The sequence below is a fragment of the Anabrus simplex genome, chromosome 13 (assembly GCF_040414725.1).
Source record: "Anabrus simplex isolate iqAnaSimp1 chromosome 13, ASM4041472v1, whole genome shotgun sequence".
Taxonomy (NCBI): Eukaryota; Metazoa; Arthropoda; class Insecta; order Orthoptera; family Tettigoniidae; genus Anabrus; species Anabrus simplex.
In genome coordinates this window covers 1,838,396-1,863,563 of record NC_090277.1, presented here as the reverse complement: position 1 = coordinate 1,863,563, position 25,168 = coordinate 1,838,396, and the positions used below count along the sequence as shown (strand labels likewise).

At 37.4% G+C, this 25,168-nt stretch overlaps 1 protein-coding gene across 1 annotated transcript in view; it reads left to right on the top strand.

The window, feature by feature from the left end:
* Positions 1 to 25,168, top strand: part of LOC136884671 (zinc finger protein 883-like) — a 47,937-nt gene that overhangs the window by 14,714 nt on the left and 8,055 nt on the right. Inside the window, exons 3-4 of the mRNA XM_067156928.2 lie at positions 10,414 to 10,509; positions 12,102 to 12,175. Of these exons, the coding sequence (XP_067013029.2) occupies positions 10,414 to 10,509; positions 12,102 to 12,175 (170 nt within the window). The remainder of the gene's footprint in view (positions 1 to 10,413; positions 10,510 to 12,101; positions 12,176 to 25,168) is intronic.

Below are 25,168 nucleotides of genomic sequence, written 5' to 3'. Positions count from 1 at the left end.
GGTTTTCTGCCCCTCTGTTAAATCTTGTTTTGGGGTAAAGTTGGGCTAGTTGCCCAAGAATTGTGAGTTCGGGGCTTGAAGCCCAAATCCTGTAAATACTGTAATTGTACTTTTGTTGCCTTGCTACTCTGTACCTGCCATTCTTGTTATTTCTGAATTTTGCAAAGAAAATATAACCTGGTTAAATTTTAAATTAACTTTAATTTCGTAGCCTGAGACCTGTTCACCCCCGCACCCTCTTTCATCTCTGCTGTTCCACAGATACCTCGGAACAATAACTATTACTCTCCCAAAATTCATAAAATATTCAATCGTTGACAGGTTACACTGTTCGTGTCTTTCTCTCCACATGTTCAATATTTTTGGAAATTAGTTTATAAATTGTAAAGTAGACTTACATTAACAACATAAATTGGTATATATGATCTCAGATATGAGTTAAGATTAAATATCTTCACTTGTCACTTTGGGTTTAGTGTAAAATGTGCTAATTAATTTCAAAATATTTTTTTCCTTTTTTAAATAAAAAATAATTATATTTTTGTGCACATTATTCCACGAAATTTTGTTTTTTGAAATGCAAGTCACGTGTTTATATTCCTTGGAGTATATCAAGCTCACATGCCAAATTTTACCTCCATATCTTTTAAACTGAGACGTAAATAAAATATTTTATACAGTGATGCAAAATCCATTGAAACATGCTTGGCATTCTATGCATATGATGAGCTATTATGGGTCGGCATCCAAAAGGTTAACACTGATAATGTGTAGTGTGTGATGTTTTTGCTTATTTCAGAAGTATTTGATAAAAAAATTTGCCTAAATTTTAATTGGGTAATATGTATAGACAGTGGTAATTTTTTATCCCAAGTGTTATGTATTTTGGTGGGAAATAAAAGTTATTATTCTTGCTTTAAGTAATCAAGTAACTTTTACTAGTTAAGAAACCTGTTTTTTAACTAATGAAAAATAGCATAATATTGGGCTATTTTTTTTTTTTTTAATCAGTCACATAATATGAATACACTCTATCCCACTATTGCCTCATTGCCTGTCAAACAAGCTTTCTCATTGAATTATCACTGTGTCCCTCTTTTGCCCCATGCTTGTCCCAACATTGCCCCAAACCATGGAGTAATTTTGGGACACAGTTTTTGTGGAATTGCTAAACAGTTATAAGATTTAAAAAAAAATTCTTCTTGGAAATGAACTGTGGGTACCAAATTATATTAATTTAACATCATGCCAACTTTCTACTTTGAGATTTAGTGCCTTAGAATTTGAAAGTTTTCATTTTTGTCCCAGAATTACCCTGGCTGACCCTATGTCCTAACAATAAGAAAATTAAAAATTAAAAAAAAAGTAGGCAATATAGTGCAGAAACAAAGAAATAATGGATGAAGAACCAAAGAACAGAATGCACAAACAATAGAAGCGTGGAAGCACATGTTTCCACAAAAACATCAAACATTTTGATAATTTTAATAACAATTTTTAATTATTTAGTTATCAAGGTAAATGTATACAACCAGAACCAAAATAAGATCTTTTGTTATAGCACTCATAACGTAAGGTGAATATAAATTGAAATTAAATGAAGCTTATAATTTAAAAGACAGTGACACATAATGATTTATGAATTTTTTTAAGAAAATCTAAAACTTGTAAGATAAACGACATTGACTCCAAGAAAAATAGTAAACTGAAATTAAGTAAAATGTTTAGATGAAGTAACAGTGATATGTTCTCAACCAGATTTGTGTGTGGAAATGTCTTTCACATCTCTCATTATGTTCATCTAGGCAAACCTTCTATCATAGAGTCAAACCTCTTAATAAATTCTGTCCATCTGGGCATAATATTCTTTGATATAGATGTTGATTCCCATAGGTAACTTGAAATATTTGTTGCGAATGAGTAAATTTGTAATACCAGTGTAAATGGTCCATTATCGGACACTATTAATTTTCCAGCTAACTCATTCCTGGTTGCCAGCATTTTGCCCCAGTGTGCTAAGTAGGCTCATCAGTTGGTAAGGAGTACACCCACCAAGACAAATGGCTAGTGCATACTGTGGAGGCCGCTGCGCAGGCTATGTGGAGCCACCACTGTCCCTAAATGACAATTCTGACACTTCGCTGCCACTTTCATTAGCTATTGTCTCTATCTCATTACACGTAATTTGTTTTCTTTTAAGAATTTTGCCTAAAATTGTGGGAGAAAATCAGAATGTAAACCACAAGATTATGCAATCACACATGGTCAATGAACTCTGCTGATAACGTGCAAGAAAATGTGCTTAACATTCTTGTAATGCTTTAAAATGTTTGGAAGTATTGCTAATGTCATCTCTTGACTATTGATATAACTATTTGTACTGAGAGAGCCAGTAAAATATCAAAGTATCGTGCAAACCCGTGTATGAGTTTCTGTGTGTAGCCCACACATTGGTCTTCTCTCAAGTATCGTGCCACGTACATAGCAATTAACAATAAGGCGTGTCGCTAGGATGAGATAAGATGAAAAAATAATGCAGCATTCAACAAAGGACATAGATATAAAGATGTGATAAAATATGACTATTTACCAGAATAATAATAATAATAATATAGAATACAATTTTACAATAGTTTCAACTTTTAAATGAAAATTTAATATACGTATAGGTTTATACCCATGTAGTTTTCAATCACTAGTCCAGATTTAATTACATAATTTAATTGAGTCACAAATCAATGTAACTCAGCAGTAATTTACCTTCGTGAAAGGAAATCATAAATACACTGAAAAAATTAAAAATTAACACGTGTAACAGAATAATAATAATAATAATAATAATAATAATAATATTGATTAAGGCTTTATGTCCCACAGACTACTTTCATGGTTTCCAGAGACACCAAAGTGGCGGAGTTTAGTCCCAGAGGAGTTCCTTTATGTGCTAGTCAATCTACCAGCACGAGGCTGACGTATTTGAGCACCTTCATATCCCACCAGACTGGGCCAGGTTCGAACCTGCCAAGTAGGGTTTAGAAGGCCAACGCTCCAACTGCCCGAGCCACTGAGCCCGGCAGTGACAGAATCAGATATCCCTCATTATTTTGGTAACTACTAACTGAAAAAAAAAAAAATGTTGGTTATCATAACCTCCTTAAGTAATATAATCAATAATCGTGGAACAGAAACTTATAATGTAACAAAGATAATCTATGTAAATTAGAGGAGATCGACAGTATGCAACATATGCTATGGTAGGTATATACAAAGCACCGAAGTCAGTGCCATTAGTCTTGCATTTTACCGAGCTCAGTAGCTGAAGTTGCTTAAGTGCGGCCAGTATCCAGTAATCAGGAGGTAGTGGGTTCAAGCCTCACTGTCGGCAGTCCTGAAGATGGTTTTCCATGGTTTCCCATTTTCACACCAGGCAAATGCCGGGGCTGTACCTTAATTAAGGCCACGGCCGCTTCCTTCCACTTCCTAGGCATTTTCTATCCCATCATCACCATAAGACATATGTGTGTCAGTGCGACGTAAAGCAAATAGGATAAAATAAAGTCTTGCATTTATTAGGTTGAAAACTGAATACTTTCACTTGGCTAGAGGTTTTATTTTTCACACTCATTGTTCATGTGGTGAATTCCCAAGATAACAAATAACATCTTACTCAACAGAAGCAATGTAGTCCCCTGATCCATGTCCATTCACTACCCAATCTTGTTTCACCAGGAGAATCTGGTGAGAGCCTTACTCTGACATACACATCATAGCAGTGTAGTTCTTAGAGTCAACTGGTCCAAAATTGAATGGCCCGTGTACTTTTCTAAGAAATCTGTGAATTTAATATTATTCAATTTTCAGATAGGAATATTTGCAGAAACCCAAGCTTCAGATACATCATTGAAAAACACAGAGGGGGAGATTTCACTGGAGGATTTTGAGTGAGAAACGGTTGAGAAAATTTTTGTCTGCTATTATTTTTTATTTCACCTATATGCTTCTCTCAAGCAATATGTTCCTGAATAGTAAATCTCCTATCCCCTGCCACTTAACATATTTTGCAGTAAACAATTTTACCATCAGTAGAAAAAATATCCTACCTCAATTCCTAAATTATCTGTTTGAAATGAGCAGCCCTACTTCTCTGCAATTTTATTATTTTAAAAATGTACACTGCAGACAGAAATTGGAATTGATAACAAAAGTTAACACCACACATGTTTGGTTTCAGTGGGACACTTAACCAGACTGGCTTTACCTGGCAAAGTGTAATTTGTCCTGCTACCCTCGCTTGCAGGTGTTTCTCCTGGGATGTGGACATTTCCAAGAAGTATGGGATGAACAAGGTTTCTTTAGTGCCCAGATTGACAAAGTGTTGTGGGATTCTCATGTCTCCATATTCATCAACACTTAAAGTTGCTATAATATCCAATACTACCTATACGCTCTGAATTTTGTTATATTTTATTTGTTGAACTCTGCTTTCTTTCTTCATTATATGTTGTCCAAATCTGTAATTTCGATCTGTAATTTTTAGCTTATCTTTGATTTTATGATAGAACAGTACATTTCTTTTATATATGTATTATCTGTAGATCAATTTTGTGGTTAAGTGTAAGAGAGGGCCACGAGCCTTAACTTCGCCACTGTTAAAGTCAATAAATAAATAAATAAATAAATAAATAAATAAATAAATAAATGAATGTCAAAATGTCTACAATAAAAAATCAGTTTCATTCACTGCAAAAATCAGACATTACAACACTGTCATTAAACCAGAAAGTCTATATGCAATCGAATGTATTCCACTGAACAGGAAGGGCTTACTAGAAAACATTGAAAAGACAGAAAGGAAGATCTTGAGGAAGATACTAGGACCCAGAAAAGTGGGTCAAGAATTTAGACTGCGACCAAATGAGGAACTATACAAAAGGACCGAAAAAATCACAACATCCTTCACGAAGAGAAGACTTCTACAGACACATTAAAAGAATGCCACCAGAGAGAACAGCCAAGCGAATTCTGGAATACATGGAGAAGAGGAAGACACAAACTAGCTGGCTTAAAGGGGTCAAGGAGGATATGGAGGAAAATAATATATCACAGCAGGCAGTATACAACAGACAGGAATACAGAAAAATCGTCAACAAAATTAAGGGATTCCAAGATCAAAGTAGCAAAAAACGGACCGGCAACAACTGGTCACGAGAACGTAAAGAAGCCTACTCCGAAAGGATGAAGAAGTACTGGGCCGATAGAAAGAGGAAGAACCGTAAATGAATGATGCTTAATGTGGTCCATAGTAGACCCATTCGAAAACTACAAGAAATAAATAAATAAATAAATAATAAATGCTTTGATATCCTAAAACCTGTAAGAAAAAGACCATTAACGGCATGTAATTTTAGAAAATGAGCTAAAAATACAAAATGGCAAAAGAAGACAGAAAATGACCTAATAAATGAGCATTTCTTCAATGTGGGAACTGTGGTCAGGATTTCTGTACAAGTTAGCAAAGTCCATTTTGTACCAATTAAAGGATGGTTCTAGCCCCATTTATAAGGCACTATCCAAAGCACTGCAGGCAAGGCTATTGGAGCAAATAGGTCTACAGCTTGTAGGATATCAGGCGGTCTTCAGAAAAGGATGACCATGTGTGTAACAGATCTGGAGACAGAAAAGAGTACTGGAAAAGTACATCTGCAAAGATTTGCTAGTTTTCTTTGTAGACTTCCAAACAGCGTATAATTTGGTCTACAGAGAAGTGCTGTTCAACATGCAGGTAGAATTCAGAGTAGACACCAATATGACTGAAATGATTAAGAAGACCCATTCAAAAGTAAAAATCATGGGAAAGCACTGGAAGGAGTTTGAAATTAAAGCAGGGATCAGAAAGGGTGATGGGCTATTTTCGGTTCTCTTCAACTGTGTTTTGGAAAATATCATCAGCAAACTGGACCAGAAAGGAATGCTGAACCTAGTATATATTGAAGGATCAAAAGGTGGCAACAAGATCATCTGCCTTGCATTCGCAGACGATCTCAAGATCCTGTCTAGACATACTGGCACAGCTACAGAGCAGATAAATATACTAAACCTGGAAGCAGATAAAGCAGAACCCAAAATTTCCTTGGAAAAAATACAAATAGATGACTAACATCAAAATTCACCCTCATTACTTGAAGACAGTACATGGTAAGATAGAAAGAGTTTACAGCTTCAAGTACCCTTTGGAAATCATACTGCTGAAACTAGGAAGAAAGAAGCCAACTACACCAGCCAAGAGATGATGACTGCTGCTTTTTGCAGGACACATGCTTCATAAAAATAATCTCAAGGCAAGCTGCACTAACACACTTCGACTGTGATTAAGACAGAATGTCTGTTTGCTAGTGAATGCCTCTGAAAGACAGGAATGTGGGCATTACAAGAAACCAAGAAATTTGAGAGAAACGTCCTAAATGGTTAAAATATCGTGGTTGGCCAGTAGAGGGTATGGTGTAGGGAAAGTCCATACCAGGAAAGAAAAATTGAATGTGTCAATGATGAAAAGAAGACTCATATTTTATCCCTTTGTTGCCTGAATAGTGAAAAATAATAAGTATACTTGATTTTTTCGCCTTATTCTAATGGAATATGTTCAAATAGTAAATGCTAATACTTTCAAATCATAATTTTAATTTTTGGTACGTTTTTGGAGCCTGGCATATAGGAGGCTTCATATTCGGGTAGATACGAATGTTCACATTTTGGAATTATATCGCATTTAATGTGTCAAAATATTAGTAGAACATGTTTTTCATACGTAAAACTATTACAAAAATATAAAAGTAAAATTCAAAGCAAATATGTGTAATAAGAGTGAAGTTTCCTAATATTATTGTTCATATGTAGAACATCCTATACAGCTGACACATTATGATACTCTGTAAAGCAGTTCTTTTTTCATTGCAGCAAAGGAAAACACTACATGTAGTACACTTGGAATGCGGTCTTGACTGCATCTTCTTTCTCGAACACACCTCACATCGACCACGGTTTTTTTACATAAACAACAAAATTATTTCCACGATTACTTAGTCTGACATCACTGGGCAGAGAATATTCTGTTTTCCTCCTTTTTGGTAGACAAGTTTGCTCTGGTGACTTTGGTGACCTCATATCACGTGAAAGTTTTCCTGGAAGAGGAATTTCTTTCTGGTTCATTACGCCGGAATGCCATTAGAGGGACTTTATCATGCAGATTACAGTATATGATGTAGGCATTGACAAATACTATCTCAATCAATCCCCAAAATAATCTATGCCACCATTTTTTGGATCGACGGTCTAAACCACATACGCCTCGAAGTCTGTCAGCATGGTCCACTCCACCCATATGTGCATTGTAGTCTTGCACAACAACCGGGCAATCAACAGTAACATTAATTCCATCCTTCTGTTTCCTAGAAACAGTTGTGGCTTCTGTTCCATGGAAATTAGATGCTAAGCACACACCTTTACTGTCTTTCCATAGAAAAACACTGATGTCCATCGGAGAAATTCTATCGTCAGAACACCCCTTTTTCATTTCTTTTTCAAGAATAAAATTCTGTGGGATTCCCTTTCTAGTCGTTCTAATGGTTCCACATGCTAGATTATTTTCCTCTTTCAACCTTTCAAGAAGTGGGAGAGAAGTAAAATAGTTATCAAAGTACAATATTCTGTGTATTCCCCAGAATGGCTTTGATAGGCTCAGCACAACTCTTTCCCCAAGCCCATAATTCTGGAATTCTTGTTTTAGGGACTGATTCTTCCCCTGATTGATGTCAAATTTCAGAATGTACCCCCTCTGATCTGCAATGCACCACAGTTTATAACCCCTTTTTAATGGTTTCATAGGATTGTACTGCTTGATACTACTCCTTCCCTTGAACAAAATCATTGACTCATCGATGATCTCATCATCAGTCAACCTGGCTGCTTCATCACACATATTGTAAACCTGTAATGTAATAGATGCTAGTACTTTTATTTGAGATGCTGTATGTCTTAATATTTGGAGAAATATTTTTAAATTATTGAAGAAAACTTCATAAATGCTGAATATTTTACATCAGTAAAGCATTACTTTCGGTTTTGGATATGACTAACATGAGACCCTCCATATGGCCTGACGGTACTTCTAAGTACCTCGCCATTTACTAGCTATATATCCACACCAATTGCAAATTTCACCAATTTGAGTATTTTATTGCATTACAGAAGTATACTTACATGCACTAAGATCACTTGCAGGTCGAATGTAACAAGAGGAGCTAAGAAATAATCAATCAACATGTCATGTGTTTACAGTGGAAACACTATGACTACACTCCTAAGAATAAAATGATCTCCTGCATTTTTCATCAATACCAACCTCAAAAATGAAATATCTCTGTTTCAAGAATTAGTTACTTGAAAGTACCATGAGGAAAATACAAGGGTAGGATTTACTGAATAATTCCAAAGCCATGAAATATGAGGTGGTACTTTAAAGTACCGTCAGGCAACAAAGGGTTATAGACCTCAGTTTAGAGCAGATGTGTAAAGGCTGACAAACCAAATTTTAAAACAACACTTGACAGTAGACCTAAAGATTCTGATAAATGGTTCAGGGAGGTAAAAATGGATCTTGAGCAGTCTGGATGAAATTGGGAAGACATGCTAAACCAAATAAAATACAGAATAATAATGGACAGTTTCAGGGGCTTCCAAAATGAGCAGATGCTCAATAGGGGATGGATAGAGGAAGAATGCAAACATTTTGGGCAGTGAAGAAGGCTTCCCGAAATGTGTCATTGTTGCTTAACATGGTCTCAAACACCCATAAATGAATATAATAATAATAATCGATGAGGGGGTATAGATTTGAAGCCCTGATGTTGCTTTTGAGTGACAGCAAGGTGTATGACCTCTGATTTCACCAAGATCATGATGTCAGCCTAACCTATCATCCCTAACATAACTTCACAGGCTCTCTTGGAGGAACCCCATAGGTCAGGTTAGTGACCTTGGACCTTTCCCCTGTACACCAAAAGACTGCCATTCTCCTTAGCTGTTTACCTCCTCTTCAGACTTCAAGCCTGAGTACAGCTGGATTTGTTGGAGAGGGGAAATACGGGGTTCTTGTAGTGCTCATGGTCTGTCATATTCAGTGTGTGGAGGGTAAATAGGAAGGTGGAGGAGGAGTAGATGGCATCACATGTCTTAGGACTGCAGTAGGAGAAGGTGGGGGAATAGAGCACTGAAATCTTGAAAGGTGACAGATGGCAGCAGCACCAGCAAGTACTTCATTTGTTTGTTGTTAGTTCTGGGGACCACACCATGGGATGTTTAGGTCATTGTTCTTGACTGTTAAGGCTTCTTGGTATAGATTTCATTGGGATCATTGGCTGAGCAGTTTGCGTTGCAGAGCTGTCAGGTTGCATTCGGGAAGATACCGGGTTTGAACCCCTCTGTCAGCAGCTGTGAAGTAGGTTTTCTCTTGTTTGCCATTTCCATACCTTAATTAATGCTGTGATCACTTCTTGCCATCCCAACCCTTTTCTGTCCCATCACTGCCGTAAGGCATGTCTCTGTTAGTGTGATATAAAATAAATAGTTTTAAAAATTCAGTAGTCGTGGCAGACTAATGTGCGGTTACACTTTCTCACTAGCGAAGCAAAGTAACGGGACACTAAACTGAGCTCGATAGCTGCAGTCTCTTAAGTGCGGCCAGTATCCAGTATTCGGGAGATCATGGGTTTGAACCCCACTATTGGCAGCCCTGAAGATAGTTTTCTGTGGTTTTCCATTTTCACACCAGGCAAATGCTGCGGCTGTACCTTAATTAAGGCCATGGCCGCTTCCTTCCCACTCCTAGCCCCTTCCTGCCTCATCGTCGCCGTAAGACCTATCTGTGTCAGTATGATGTAAAGCAAATAAAAAAAAAATGGTACACTAACTCACTCTGCATTTCTTTGGTATGCCATTGTTAATACCTGGGCTCTCTCCTGCAGTTGGTCGTAGATCTAACCAGTCTTGTAGCTAGGGACTTAACATACAACATGTGAGATGAAAGAGATATATTTCAAGGTAGCTGTACTTGCTGATATAAAGTAAAATTTAGTGATCTTAATTTTTAAGAAATCATTATCAGTATTTCTGTACACTTTTCCAGATGTCACAGTGATATTTTAAATCCCTGAGCATTGTAATAGTATGCTTTTGTTTTTCTGAACTGCACCCATTGGTTTTAAAAATCCTCAATTTGTAGAAATTTTCCTTAAATTTTAGTGAAATTTTGAAATTTTGTAACATACTGACAGGTAATAAATTATAATGTTCATTTGTTGGTAACGATATTAGTAGATGTGTGGGAAGTACATTCCTAATATATATTCATTTCCACAGGAGAATTCTCAACTTGTATATGAAATGATACCTCTTAAACAAGAAACCAAATCAGATTTAAGAGAGCCAGGGCCAACACAGAAAAATGCATTTGAGGTAATGTATGTAAGTTGATAAGCCATTGTCTGATAATGGAAATAGTGAGAAGATGGAAGAGTAGATTTCACTGTGTAACCCTTCATTTCAGTACATAAAATTTGAATGTTCTAGGAAAATATAAATGTTTGAAACCTAATTTGCATATCTGCTTTGATTGGTTACGAGACCTTGCACTAAGTATCCTGTGGCAGGTGGTATGTTTTGAAAGTCCTCCAGTACATATCATGCAGAAGCTGGTATCATTGCTACAAATACTTTTCACTGTGTAAATATCTTTGAACTCCGATTTTCTGTACGTTGCCTTTTGTTATTGGTGCTGTGTAGTGTAACGTGTCAAAACTGTAGATCTGATTTCAATGAGAGCCTCCTTATTTTAGGGTATCAAGTCAGAATATTCTCTAAAATGTAGTATTTGTAGGCTTGTTAGTTACCCTATAGAATATTCTAATTTTCTACACCTAGTTTTAAGGTCTCCACTGGATATTGTAATTCATTGTTAGGTGTTGTGTGGCAACTAAAATTTTTCCAATTCCTACTTCCCCATATCATCCAAGAACAGGTACAGTTCCAAGATTCTTTGCAATGTGCATAGTGTATGGCAGCTGTTATATTGCAGTAATTGGTTATTTCAAGCTGAGGCATATTGGCTTGTTATTATGGCAGTTGTGTGAATTTCATATAACTTGTTCTTAGAAGTTTTGATATCACGAGTTGATGAAGTTACCTTCACTAAATAAAACTTCATGTACAAGTTAGTTTACTACTACATGTGTTGGGAGACATCCCCATCCTTGCAGTCGATCCTGCAGAGACTCGTCTGACCAGAAACTGTATGAGAGGACCAGACCAAAGCAATGAGACTTGGTAGAATGATGAGTGTAAGCTGAAAACTTGATGGTAATAGTAATCCTTCTGTAATGCAAAGGTACTTAAAAGTAGTAAATTTTTGCTGCAATTTTAAGTATAATATGGTATATCAGTTGCAATGTGGTCAATGGAGATATCAAAACTTTGTCTAACTCCTGTGAATATTATATAATAATGTGGTTTATTGGCTAAATATTCTATGGAAATATTTGTCATTGCAAGAAAACACAATGAAAAACTTGTCTTTGGAAAAAATATTGAGGAATCATCTGGGAATTGTGGTAGGCAATTCATGAACATGGAGAGTTCTGTTGGGATGAGGATCAATACAAGTCTGCTTTATACTTAGAATTCTCTTTGCAATGGAAAGGAACACAAATTGACAAGTGAAGTCATGAATAGAAAGATTGCAGCAAGCAGGAGAGCACATAATGGGACAAACAAAATAGCTTGCTGTTGTGGAAAGAAGGAGCAATTAGATGAGTTAATTGTCCTTGACCTTTCGTGTTGCTAACTGTCCAACTGTTACTGTATTGTTTAGTTTTCCTTTTGATTTTCCTGCCTCTCTCTATAATCATGACTTGATTTCCTTTCTGTTTCTTATATTTTTTTCATTTTGAGGTAAATTAATGATAATTTTATTGTGTCAATATGAAATTTTGTTTTGTTAGCTGCTTCTTGCATATATATTTTACTCTTCTGTCCTTATTTCTTACTTATAGCCTTCTGCAGATATTGAGGAAGAAATGTTCATAGAAAAACATCAACCTGTTCCAAATATCAAAGAAGAAAACAAGTAAGTATACTACTGAGTCTTCATGAGGTATCTCAGAAAACTGGGAGAAAGTAGTCAGTGCAACATAAAGCCAATAACGTTATTATTTCAACTAACATAATATGAAATATCTTGTTTGCCTGTTCACTCTCATGCTCAGTTGTGAGTGCTTTTTATCTTCGTGAACTGGCCATATTTATCTCTTTCATTTTTCTAACTTTAATAATCATAAAAGCTGGTGATTAGAATTAAGTGAAATGTTCAGGAACTTTAAGAACATATTTAATCCATTTACATTTGTATTTAATACAATCTGTAAAAGGTATCTGAGATAAATCGGATCTTCATTCTTCCATTGTCACTGTAGTATTTGTCACCATATTTTAATTGTGTGGAATGTGATTTGCTAATACTTCCTCCAAAGGATTCTCAGCTTTCTCAGAAATGTGGATTTTTCTGCCTCCAATAACACATAGTGATAGATTTTCAACTAAATGTACAAATTCAGTATTGTTCGATTTTAAAATATAATGAATGGGATTTAATTATTTCAAACTCTGATAATTAAGGACAGAAATTTGGTAAACCAAAGGTTCATTGATCAATATAGTTGTTCGATGTATTTATTTATATTGCCTTCTTCTCTTACACTTGACCTCAGTTTACAACAGTAGCCTGCAGATGTATTAACTTAAAAACTATCAGAGTTGCATTATACTCGAACACTATCTCGCACATTCATAAAATAATTTCTATGATAATCGCTACATTTACCAATGTGAATATCAAGCAATCTTGCTCTCTCTCTCTCTCTCTCTCTCACTCTCTCTCACACACACACACACACACACACACACACACATATGCATAATAATTATATTGTGTATATTACACAACAGTCAACTAGGTTTTCATATAGAAGAGAAACCACTCATAATCTGCTGTGAAGTGGACATACCAGGTGCTAAATATCATCAGGTAATCTTCGCAAGACTCCCTTGAATTTAGGTGTTGAACCACTGTCCCTCACACTGACTGGTGAGGAATTCCAAACTCTGAAACCAGACACAGTAATATAATTGCTAAACTTAGATGAATGGTGAAAAGGAATAGCAAGGGTTGTGTCAGCACTTGTGTTGCGGTAATGAAAAATATGGCGTAAATGTGCTAAGGAGAGTTGCTGTGCTGATGAAATTATAGCCCTGTCGTCTAATCACGTGCATAACCAAACTACAGTTCACTACCAGAGTAATCATCACTGTTTAGTATTAGAACATGTGTGCTAAAATATTCAGTTCATCAACCCTTAATTTTTGTTCCCTTTCTGGACCCGATATTACATGGTAAAAGTTAAGAGTGTGTGAAACATCATACCGGTTCAATGTAATGTTGCACTCTCAGTTGACGTAAGGTCAGATTCCTTTTAATTACCTATTCCTTGCATTATTTACATTTGTATGAGCTAGTGCTTTATAATGGATTAGAACAATATAGCGAAGCTAATCAAGCAACAGGGATATTTGAAAGAAAGAATCACAAAAATTGAAACTTTCTTCAAAAAGTATGACACTTATCACAACGTAGCAGGAATTAAAATCAGATGTGATGCAATTATTGATGTAGAAAGCAAATACGATTTAGATTAATTGCAGCTTGAGGTGGGAGATAGCAAACAAGATCATAGTATAGATAGAGATAAAGAAGATGATGTTCTCTACAGTTTGAAGGCCAAAATGCAGGTATTATTGTTGCCAGACCATCACAAATGTGCCAGTAGTACCACAAGTAACACTTCACATTCTTTGTTCAAAAATATTAACATCATATTACCTGAGATTAAACTACTCATATGTAGTGGTAGCTATGAAGATTGCATGTCGTTTTAGGATAACTTAAAACTATTGGTGCATGAAAATTCCAGTCGAGCATCCGTTCACAAATTTCATTACTTACTAGGAGCAGTTCAGGGCTCCGCTGGAACATTAATTCAGAACCTTCCAACTACTGAAACAAACTGCAGTGTAACTTGGAACCTCTTGTGTGATCGATTTCAAAACAAAAGACTTGTCAAGCAAGGCATCATAGGGAAATCATAAATATTGCTGAATATCTCAGGCAATTTATTGGCATATTTTCATGTAACATACAAGCACTTAAAGCATTGAAATTAGATACTCCTCTCATTGAAGTAGTATTGTCACAAAATATTGCTGATCATCACAATTATGAAACCAGAGGAAGCTGGGAACTAGAAGCAGACTTTAACAAAAATTCCTCCCTCAAACAATTAACATCTAATATTGAACATTGCTGCCAAACCCTAGAAAGCATGCAATCGTCTGTCAGCCAAGTCAAGGTGCACGGCAGTAAACAAAGCTCACACAAAAACTGTCAACTTATACACATGTTGCATGCATTAATAATCAGTGCTCTTATTTTAAGGAATTTTATGCAGCATCACATAAAATTTCATAGTGTTGCTAATGCATCAAGGCCCACAACACATCGCTACATCTTGAAAATCACAGTTCTAGTTCAACAAACTAAACAACTTCTAACAACAAAGAGATATTTGCTAGCGTTCACACAGCTACCAAGAATGAACACCCATGTTCTGAAAACAAACCATATGTGTTGTTATCCACTGTTATTTTCAAAATCAAAGATCACAATGTTAAATTTTATAAGGTTCCAGGACTCTCGGACAGTGGGAATTGTAGGCATTAACAAGTCATTATCAATTCTTGAACACAGTGTGGGTATTCACCTCCAGTCCACAGTATCAGCTTTTAGCACTAACATAAATAGTTTTTGGTTCCTGCCATCACAGAAGAAATGCATTCCATGGAGTTAGATTACATATCGTGGAACGTACCTAATGGGATCACACTATCAGATCCTCAATTCTACAGTCCAGCCAAAGTACATTTAATCATTGTTGCAGAGCTGTTTATTAACATTTTGAGGATAGATGGGGAAAAAAAATGCAGCTTATTACCCTGTATGGCATGACTCTTATCTGGGCTGGTTAAATGAAATTGCATATGCCTTTAAGTGCTGGAAGTGTCTGAGGGCATGTTTGGGTCACCTGGTGCAGGTCATTCCATCTGACACCCGTAGGTAACCTGTGCTTCATGAGGATGTAATGATGATGAAGATGACACATATACCCAGAAAAATCAACCAATAATGGTTAAAATTCCCAATCCTGCCAGGAATTGAATCCAGGGCCTCTGTGACCAAAGGCCAGCACACTAACCATTTAGCCACGGAGCTGGATATCTGGGCTGGATTATTTCTGGCAAATCCTGCATGCAACACTGTCACTTCTCTCTTTATGAAAAATGAAGATAAATTCGACATACACGTTCATAAATTTTGGGAAATTGAAGAATAGCAACCCTTAAACTCAGGAAGAACAACAGTGTTCACATCACTCCAAGGACATCACATGCACTCCTGAAGTAAGATTTGTTGTCAGATTTCTTCATAAAGAAAGTAATTTTCGTGATATGGCAACACAAAGATTCCACCAACAGGATACAAAATTCAAGAATAATCCAGTATTGCACGAACAGTATGCGAACTTCATGTCCGAGTATGAATGGTTATGTCACATGAGGGAGGTACATGTACATTATGACTGGCCACACCATGCAGTATTGAAACAAAGCACGACTATATCCTTCAGGGTAGTTTTTGTCACATCAGCCAGAACAACTACTAGAGTGTCACTTTTTGATACATTGTTCATAGGGCCTACTATATAACAAGACCTTTACTCCACTGTTTTGAGATTCAGGACACACAACATTGCATTTACTGCAGACATCACAAAAATGTACAAGCAAATTTGGGTTTATGAAAATGACACACAGTTGCAAATAATTGTTTGGAGGTAATCACCACAAACAGCTGTCGTGAGTTACAAAATATTGACTGTCACACAGGGCATAGCTTCAGCTCCATATTTGGCAACACAGTGCCTCAAACAGTTGGCAGAAGATGAATCAACTTCATTTCCACTGGGATCAACAGTTTTAAAAATGGATTTTTATATTCATGATGCCCTGTGTTGTGCATCCAACATTGCTGAAGCAATACAGTTGCAAAGTGAACTCATAACCTTACTCAACAAATGTGGTTTTCCCATCAGGAAATGATGCCCACATCATCAAGGTATACTCTCACCTCTTCCACCTGAAGACAGAGAAATTAACTTACCTTTCCAGTTTGATGATAATGACACCATACAATCTTTAGGATTGTCATGGCATCCTACATCAGACAAATTCTTCATAGCAAACAGAATCAAAAACATTCCAGGGAATAGTGACATTACTAAATGCATCACTACATCAACAGTAGCTTCAAGTTTTGATCCATCAGGATTCATCAACCCGTTAGTAATAATGCTTCTCCAGAAATTGTGTTGACACAAACTTGTTTTTGCTATGGGCTTTATGTTGGACTGACACAGATAGGTCTTATGTCATTGATGGGATAGGAAAGGGCTAGGAGTTTAGAGGAAAAAGACATGGCCTTATTTAAGGTACAGTCCCAGCATTTGCCTGGTGTGAATATTGGAAACTACAGAAAACCATCTTCAGGGCTGCCGACAGTAGGATTTGAACCCACTATCTCCTGGAAGCAAGCTTACAACTGCGGGGCACTAACCACATGGCTAACTCATCTGGTACACAACACAAACTTGTTTGGGATCAAACAGTACCTGAATACTTAGTTGCATAATGGAAAGTACTTCAAACCATTTGACACACATTGAAAATATTCAGATGGGCAGACATGTTTTAGGGTTAGGTTTGTTTAGTAACATTCAGGTGCATGGTGTCTGAGACACTTCTCAAAGAGCATACAGAGCTTGGATCAACCTTCAATCTGTCAATCAGCAGGGGGAAACAAGTGTCAAGTTGTGCTCAAAATCCAGAGTGGCTCCAGTCAAACGGGTGGCACTGCTTTGTTTTGAATCACTTGCAGCTGCTTTGTTGGCTCAATTACTTCAAAAATCCATTCAAATTTTAAATCATGAAATTAATCAAACTCATTTGTGCATATATTCTACCATTGTTTTATCATGGTTGGCTTTTCCTTTGTCATGTTGGAAAACATTTGTAGCCAACAGGCAGCAGAAATTCAGCAGTGAAATATTGTCAAAGATTGGCATCTTGTTTTATCTCTCCAAAAACCTCCAGATTTAATTTCTTGAGGAGCTGAACCTTGAGTTATCAACAGTCCACACTGTTTTAGTCAGGTCCATCATGTTTGTCAGCACCTCAGCTCTACCTGCCACAGCCACAGTTGCCACACTACATTTGAACAGCAAACAGTAGCAACATTACTTGTCACTGAAGGCAATGTCATGATTAAAAGATTTTCTTCATTGACAGCACTACAGAGAGTTCTGATGAATTGCAACATATTCATTCACAATTCCAAACAGCCAAACAATAAATGAATGGGACCCTGGTAATTTTAAGAACTTCAGTCATTATTAATATCATGAATTCGCATAGTTCAGGTGGGATCATTCAGTGGAGAAATGATAAGACCTACAGAAGGAAGACATTGTATCAAACTGAGCTTGATAGCTGCAGTCGCTTAAGTGCGGCCAGTATCCAGTATTCGGAAGATAGTAGGTTCGAACCCCACTGTTGGCAGCCCTGAAGTTGGTTTTCCATAGTTTCCCAATTTCACACCAGGCAAATGCTGGGGCTGTACCTTAATTAAGGCCACGGCCGCTTCCCTCCCACTCCTAGACCTTTCCTGTCCCACCGTCGCCAAAAGACCTATCTGTGTTGATGCGACGTAAAGCAACTAGCAAAAAAAATAAAAATTATCAAGGAAGTGTCAGCTGAATAATCTCTGTGCATTTCTGCATGATAACTTAGAGTTGGTGATAGAGTGAAAAACATGTCGCTCCCATTCTCAACAAAACACCAAATTGTGTTTCCATGAAAACATCATCTGACACCTCATATTGTCAAACATGAACACTTACCACAGGCTCATGCTGGACAAGAATTGTTGTTAGCAAACCTTCGTCAAGGTTATTGGATGATGAATGGCAGAAATGTAGCCAGATAGCAAGTGTAAATATGTGTAACATGTTACAAATGGTAAGGCATAATCAGTCATCAACTAATGGCTAACTGTCCTGACCATAGAGTCAACCAGCATGTCCATTCATTGTGTGTGGCATTGGTTATGAAGATCTTATTCTGCTTCATCCTATTAATAACATGAGGAGTGTCCATGAAAGGCGAACATTGCACTATTTGTTTAGATCATGACTGTGGCTGTACATTTGGAAGTAGTCAGTAGTCATACCACAGATGCCTTCTTAGCTGCACTTTGCCATATCATAGCTAGAAGTGGAAAGCCTGAAGATGTCTACAGTGATCAATGCTAATATATTTATTGGAGCTGATGGAGAATTAAAAGATCTTAACCAATTCATGGCATTAGAGCATTATCAAAAGGAAGTTATAAGCAATCTGGCAAACAAATGTATCAATTGGCACAACATTCCACCTTTTTCACCCCATTTTAGAGGATTATGGGAAGCTGGCTTCAAGTAAGTCAAATATCATTTGCATTGAGTTGTTGGAAACTCGTTAACATTTGAGCAACTAAATACTGTGCTCGTCTGGCCCCGCAGTGTAGAGGGCAATGTGTCTGCCTGTCACCTGGTAACCCCGGGTTTGATTCCCGGCTGGGTCAGGGTTTTTTAACTGTAAATGATTAATATCCCTGGCCTGGGCACTGAGTGTTTGTGTTGTCCTTAATGTTCCTTTCCTCACATTCAAAACACTATACTTCCTCCATTCCAATTACACACAGGTTCATATCACATGGTGGAAGTAGGGGCAATGCCCCAAACAAATAGCAATAAAAAATACTGTGCTCACACAAATTAAAGCCTGTTTAAATTCTCTTGCACTTACAGTCCTATCCTCAGATCCTGCTGACTCTCATGTCTAAACTCCAAGTATTTTCTTACCAGAAAGATTTTGAATTCCTTTCCTGAATCCAATCTGACATAGGAATAAATTTTCAGCATGGGAAAGGTTACAGCAAATGTGCAACACTTTTGGACCAGATGGCAAAACAGGCCAAATTGGGTCTCCCCGCAACCCAGTATACAACTTGGAGAAGTGGTAGTTATTGAGGAGGTCAATTACACCTGCTTCAGTGGAGACTAGCTGTGGTCAAAGAACTTCACACAGTTTCCCTTGGACTTGTGCAAGCAGTCACAATAAAAACTGCTTATGGAAATTACAAGAGTCCAATAGTGAAATTGTGTCCCCTTCCCATTGAAAAGTATTTTTTAAAATGGCAATATGATTCCTTATGATGAAAGTGGGTTGAATTGTGTATAAAGGTGCATCTGTGCATATTTTTGTACATTATTTGAAGTTTAATTTCATTCTTTGGTCGGTTATTTATCACGATGAACAATTCAAAAACTTTAATAGTGCAGGTGTGAACAAAACTGAATACATCAACCTGCATACCAGTGTACAGTAATGGGCTTCCTGTTCTCTGTGTTAATTAATTAGTAATTCAAGTTCATTTAAGTATAACATTTTTCATGTATTGAATTCTGGTGACATTTTCATGTTTTTATGTTAGTGTTATTTTCATTGCAATTTGTCGTGATTGATTGCAATCAACAGAGGGGAGAATGTTTCATCTTCTCAGCATCTCATTTAAGTGACCAGTATGCATCCAGTTTCCAGCAACTACAAGAGAGACTTGATAGTGACAGTATGTCGTCCAGACATGCATTTAAGGCCATATTGCCTCAAACTTAGTCGATAGCTATCCAGGCATTTCATTTTATTCTTTAACCCATTCCCGTACAAAGACGGATGTTTCCATCCCAGCTCTTGACCGCACTCCAGTACAAATACGGATCTCTCCGTCCGTGCATAGTGTTTATTTCCGGACTCGCTCCTAGCCGGTTACCTTTGTGAAATGATTTGATATTAGTAGGGTAACCTCTTGACATATTGCAGCACTGTTTTATTTCATTGATGTATTCGATAAGCACTCCTGTGCAGTTATTCTGTGGAAAGAATGACCTGTATCTTAGCAACCTCATCGTAAGCGAAATCATAGCTGCCTCCAAGTTGAGTGACAAAGCGAATATAAGGGAATTTTTGGAAGAGAGTGACATTGATATAGAAATAAGCAACAAAGAATTTAGTGGCAATAGTTCGTGTGACAGTGACGTGAGCGCTGATAGGAGTGAACAAAGTGCTGTTTTGCCATCGAGTATGTCACTGAATTTTAGGCCTACAACTGATGCCACACCAACGGCTTCTAATCATACTTTACACGATAGGGAATGGAACTGGGAGCACGTAAGTGATACTCCAGAGTATCATTCATACATCGCAACTGGTGAAATAAATAGTGTTGCTGTAAAGCATGCTTTTTCAGTGTCGGTGATAATATCATGTAAAGTCATGAAAATAAAAGGTACACCAAGGCACAAATAAGTTCTATTAAATGGTACGTGAATGGGTTAAGATGTAAATAGTGTTTATGCATTTCGTTAGTCATGAATAATTTTTATAAAAAGTTATACTATGTGTAATATTGGTGAATTACTCGACCCTATGGTCTAATCACATGCATAACAAATCTACAGTCGACTACCAGAGTATTCATCACTGCTTTGTATTAAAACATCTATGCTAGAATATTCAGTTCCTCAATCCAACAGTCATTCATCATTTCTGCAGAAGAGTGCCACAGCCTTCACTCTTCGTATTCCTGCTGCTGGACGGGACTTTATTAATTTCTGACTCAGTTTAATGACTGGAAAAAGGCTGAGGGTTTTTGAACATGTTTCAGCCAGTGAAGTTCTTGATAGTTAAGTGTTATATGCCTTCCAATGCTTAATTTTAAAAGAAATATGCAGCAGATGTTCAAAAGTTACTGCAGTTTCATCATTTGTTCTTTAGTTGTGTCAACAAAGATTACTTCATATTAGTTAACGACAGGCAGTGTTTAAGTCTCTACTAGTCTTAGTCACATGTCCTGTGTTGAAATGTGTTTTGTTTCTCTTGAATGGATGAAGGCAAGTAAAGACCTTCTGACATAACTTTATGACATGTTCCATCCATATAAGAGTTTCAGTCATAGTCATTCCAAGTTTTCTCACAGTTATGATTTTATTGTTAAATAGATGTAGCATAAGTATATTAGGTCATGTGTATGAGCCTCAGAGTGCTGACAATGATTGCTTGCATTTTTGATGTGTTTGTTGAGAAGCTTGTGTGATTGTGCATATTCACTTTGTTGTTTCAATTCTGTTTTTATGTTTTGAACTGTATCTGATCATTTACTTACTTTACAGTGGCTATATACTCTTGTGGAAAATGAATCCTGACACAGAGAAGGCTTTAGTTTAGAGGAATGCAATATAGCTCTTAAATTGTCTAGGTAACATATTTATTTGATTAAAGTGTCCATGTCATTGGTTCAAGCATTCGTGAGTGGACCTATGAAATGGCAGTTCTTTAATAGCTGCTGTAGGCACCACCATTATGTATGCAAGCAAACTTGTATGCATTGTGTCATACAGGTGCCATAAGTCATTTTGTGGGATGGAGTTTGTTGCCAGTTGAAGTTGGTCAGCCATATCAGAAATGGCTAATCCATGTATTGGATGATTTTCATTCCATAATGTCCCCATACCTGCTGATTAGGCAAAATGTCTGTTGATCTTGAAGGCCAAGGCAACTGGTCGACCCTCTGTGGAGCACATTTCTTGACAGCAGCAATATGAGGTCAATTGTTATCCTTTAGTTAAGCATTCCCTTGAATACTGTATTTGAATAGCAACACGTATTTTTGATGTGTCTTCCATGGTATGTATGTAGAATTATTTAGTTTATTTTCCAGATTGAACCTTTTTTTTTCTGTATATTACCTAGAGTTTGCCCATGTTTTGAATACATTGTAGTATTCTTTGTCAAGGCAACCAAAGTACACCTAGTTGATCTGAGGTAATCAGTCTCTCGGGCAGCAATCACACTACAAATCAATTACCAGTTTAAATCCATTGTTAAAGTTGTTGGGATAACAACAAGAGTGCTTCTGCTGTCATTCCCAAGGCCATAACTCCTGGTGTAGGTCCAGTGTGTTGATATTGCAAACAGCGTGACTGCAAGCGTCCACCTGCACCAAGACAGAAATGTCCCCCATCTGAGAACACAACAGACCACCACTCTTTTCTCCTACAAACCGTGGCTACACAACTGAAGTCACAGATTTCATTGATTCAGAGTTTGTTGAATGAATACTATGGGACTTCTCGTTCAGAACTACCCCTAATGTAATCTGTTTGTTGCAGTCCACTGTGTCGCTCTCTTGCTAACTGAAGCTCTAGCAGCTTCTTCACATGCAGGATGATCCACCACAGTCACCTTCTTATTTAATTCTTTCGTCACTACTTGAAGCTAACTTCATATGGAGGTTCCTGTTTCACTCTCGATAAAGAGATTGGCTATGCCTGCCATCAGTTTCTTGGCAAACACCAGCATGTGCATTTTATTCCACCCTGTTAACCTAGCAATGCCCTCAAACTCCATTATCCATTTCCTAATTGGATAACTTCGACTAGCATCAACATCTCAAAGTATTAAAGCAAATGAATGATGATCAACACTTGACCTGTACTGTAATTGTGATGTATACCTGAAGATTGACTGCTGCACGCAGGCAGAGCCTCATCTTCTTGACACAGTGCTTTCCTATGACCATTGTTGCCAACACTGGTACACTGTGGATACATCTCTGCCAAGTCTTCCAGCGGTATTGGGGAAAGACCTTACAACTTCTTGTAGCCCATTTACACAGCATTGTTTAAACTCAGTGAGGTGCTGATACTAACATCATTCTCTCCTTAAAGGCTTTGTTTGACTCACTTCTACCTCACATCAACACTGGACAGTGTGTACACTGAGCATACTGCTGCTACTAGCACTTCTCTTTGTCAGCTAGTGCACAAATTAGAATAGGCATCATCTTTAAGATGTGCAAACATGCCTCCTGAATTTTGCTTATCTAGCATAACTCAGGTTCACAGTCTCCAGTATTTGTGACAACAGATCCTAGACACTCAAAGCGAATGACAACCTCATAATCCGCAATTCTTGTTATGGCAGGTCTGTTGTTATTAAAATGGTCTACAATCATCACTTTGGTCTTTTTATTGTTGATTTCAAGACCATATTCTCTGCTTCGCTCGTCTAGCCTCCACATTATGGTTTCTAATTCATGATAATCTGTTGCAATAATCATGGTGTCATCTGCATATCTGAGGTTGTTAATTTTCCTGCCACCACCTGTGATGCCGTCACTCTAGTCCTCGAGAATCTGCCTCATAATATACTCACTGTATACATTAAATAAGAGGGGGGAAAGAATGCAACCTTGTCGCACACCAGCACAAGTAGAAAAGATGTCTGAGAGGTCGCCATTAACTCTTACTGTTGCAGTGTTCGAAGAGTACAGTTGTTGGATCAGGTACACTGAATGTCTTGGCATCCCCATCTCAGCAAGTATAGCCCAGAGCTTTGACCAAGCGCATTGCAATTGCGAGAAATTCAACAGTAAAACTTACTCGCATTTGGAAGGACACCTCCTTCACTTCCAAGACAAAGCTCACCCTCATGCGAACTCTGATCTTCCCTATCACGACCTATGCAGCAGGAACTTGGACAATGAAGACGGCGGATCGCCGCAGGATTGATGCTCTAGAAATGTGGTGCTATAGGAGATTACTGCGAATACCATGGACAGCACTCCGTACTAACAAATCAATCCTGCAACAGCTCGGCATCAGGACAAGACAGTCGACCCTTATCAACCAAAAAAACAACTCGGATATTTAGGTCATATTGCCAGAAGACAGGAGGCAATGGAAATACTTATCATAGAGGGAAAACTCGAAGGCCAAAGACCTAGAGGACGTGCGCCGTTATGATGGATGGACCAGATCAAGAACTTAAACAGGATGAGCTTACAGCAAGCAAGTCACCATGCCCAAAGCAGAGACTCCTGGAGGAAGATCACCAAAAGGATTGTCACGTGATGCCACTACACCCTTACGAAGGGTTGGACTAAGAGAGAGAGAGCATAACTCATTGGTGGTGGGATTTCATTTTCAGCCAGGGTATTTGATGGTCATCTGCACTTAAGTGGTAACTATATTATTTTAGTGTAGATGAGATATGGTCAAGGTAAAACGAAGAAGTAGTGGTACCAGGACACTACCCTGTGGGTCGCCTGCTGACCTAGGTTGCTATTCTGAATATTGTCCTGAGTTATTAACCACTGTCAATGATCATTCATATAATATATATAGGATTTCCTTTTCCTAACTACTTATTGTAAGTCTATTATCTCAAGAGCATCACAGAAGTCCAACACTTGTCACTTGTCATTTCTTCTGTAGTAAGTCTGATGTCTTCAGTCATTTTAAGAACATCAGAAACCTGCTTGCATTCTCTCTTACACGTCAAGGTCTGGTTCATTGTGATTACTTAAAAAGTCCTGATGTTCTCAAATTGCTTTATGAGTTAGGAATTTATTGTGCCTTTAGTGAATCTAACATAGCCTGTTGGGTATGATCACATAATCTAGGTATTGAGGGGCTTGAACTCCAGTAGTTATCCCCAGAATCAGCTATAAATCTATAGCACAATTTTATTGCATAATTCTCCCTCACCTCACTAAAATCATAGCTCTGTGCATTTCTGAGACATCAAATACATTTGTCTGACTGTTAATTCTTTAGTGCTCTCTGGTGTCTCCTCGAGGTCATTCACAGTCTTTGTTGTTAAGGTTTGTCCTGAAAGCCGGAGGTGATACCTGCAGGATCTGGTGTTCTCAGATGCACTTTGATATAAACACAAAGTACTACTCAATGGTTTGACACAATATCTCAGGAAACACCAGACTAATAAATCTCCATTT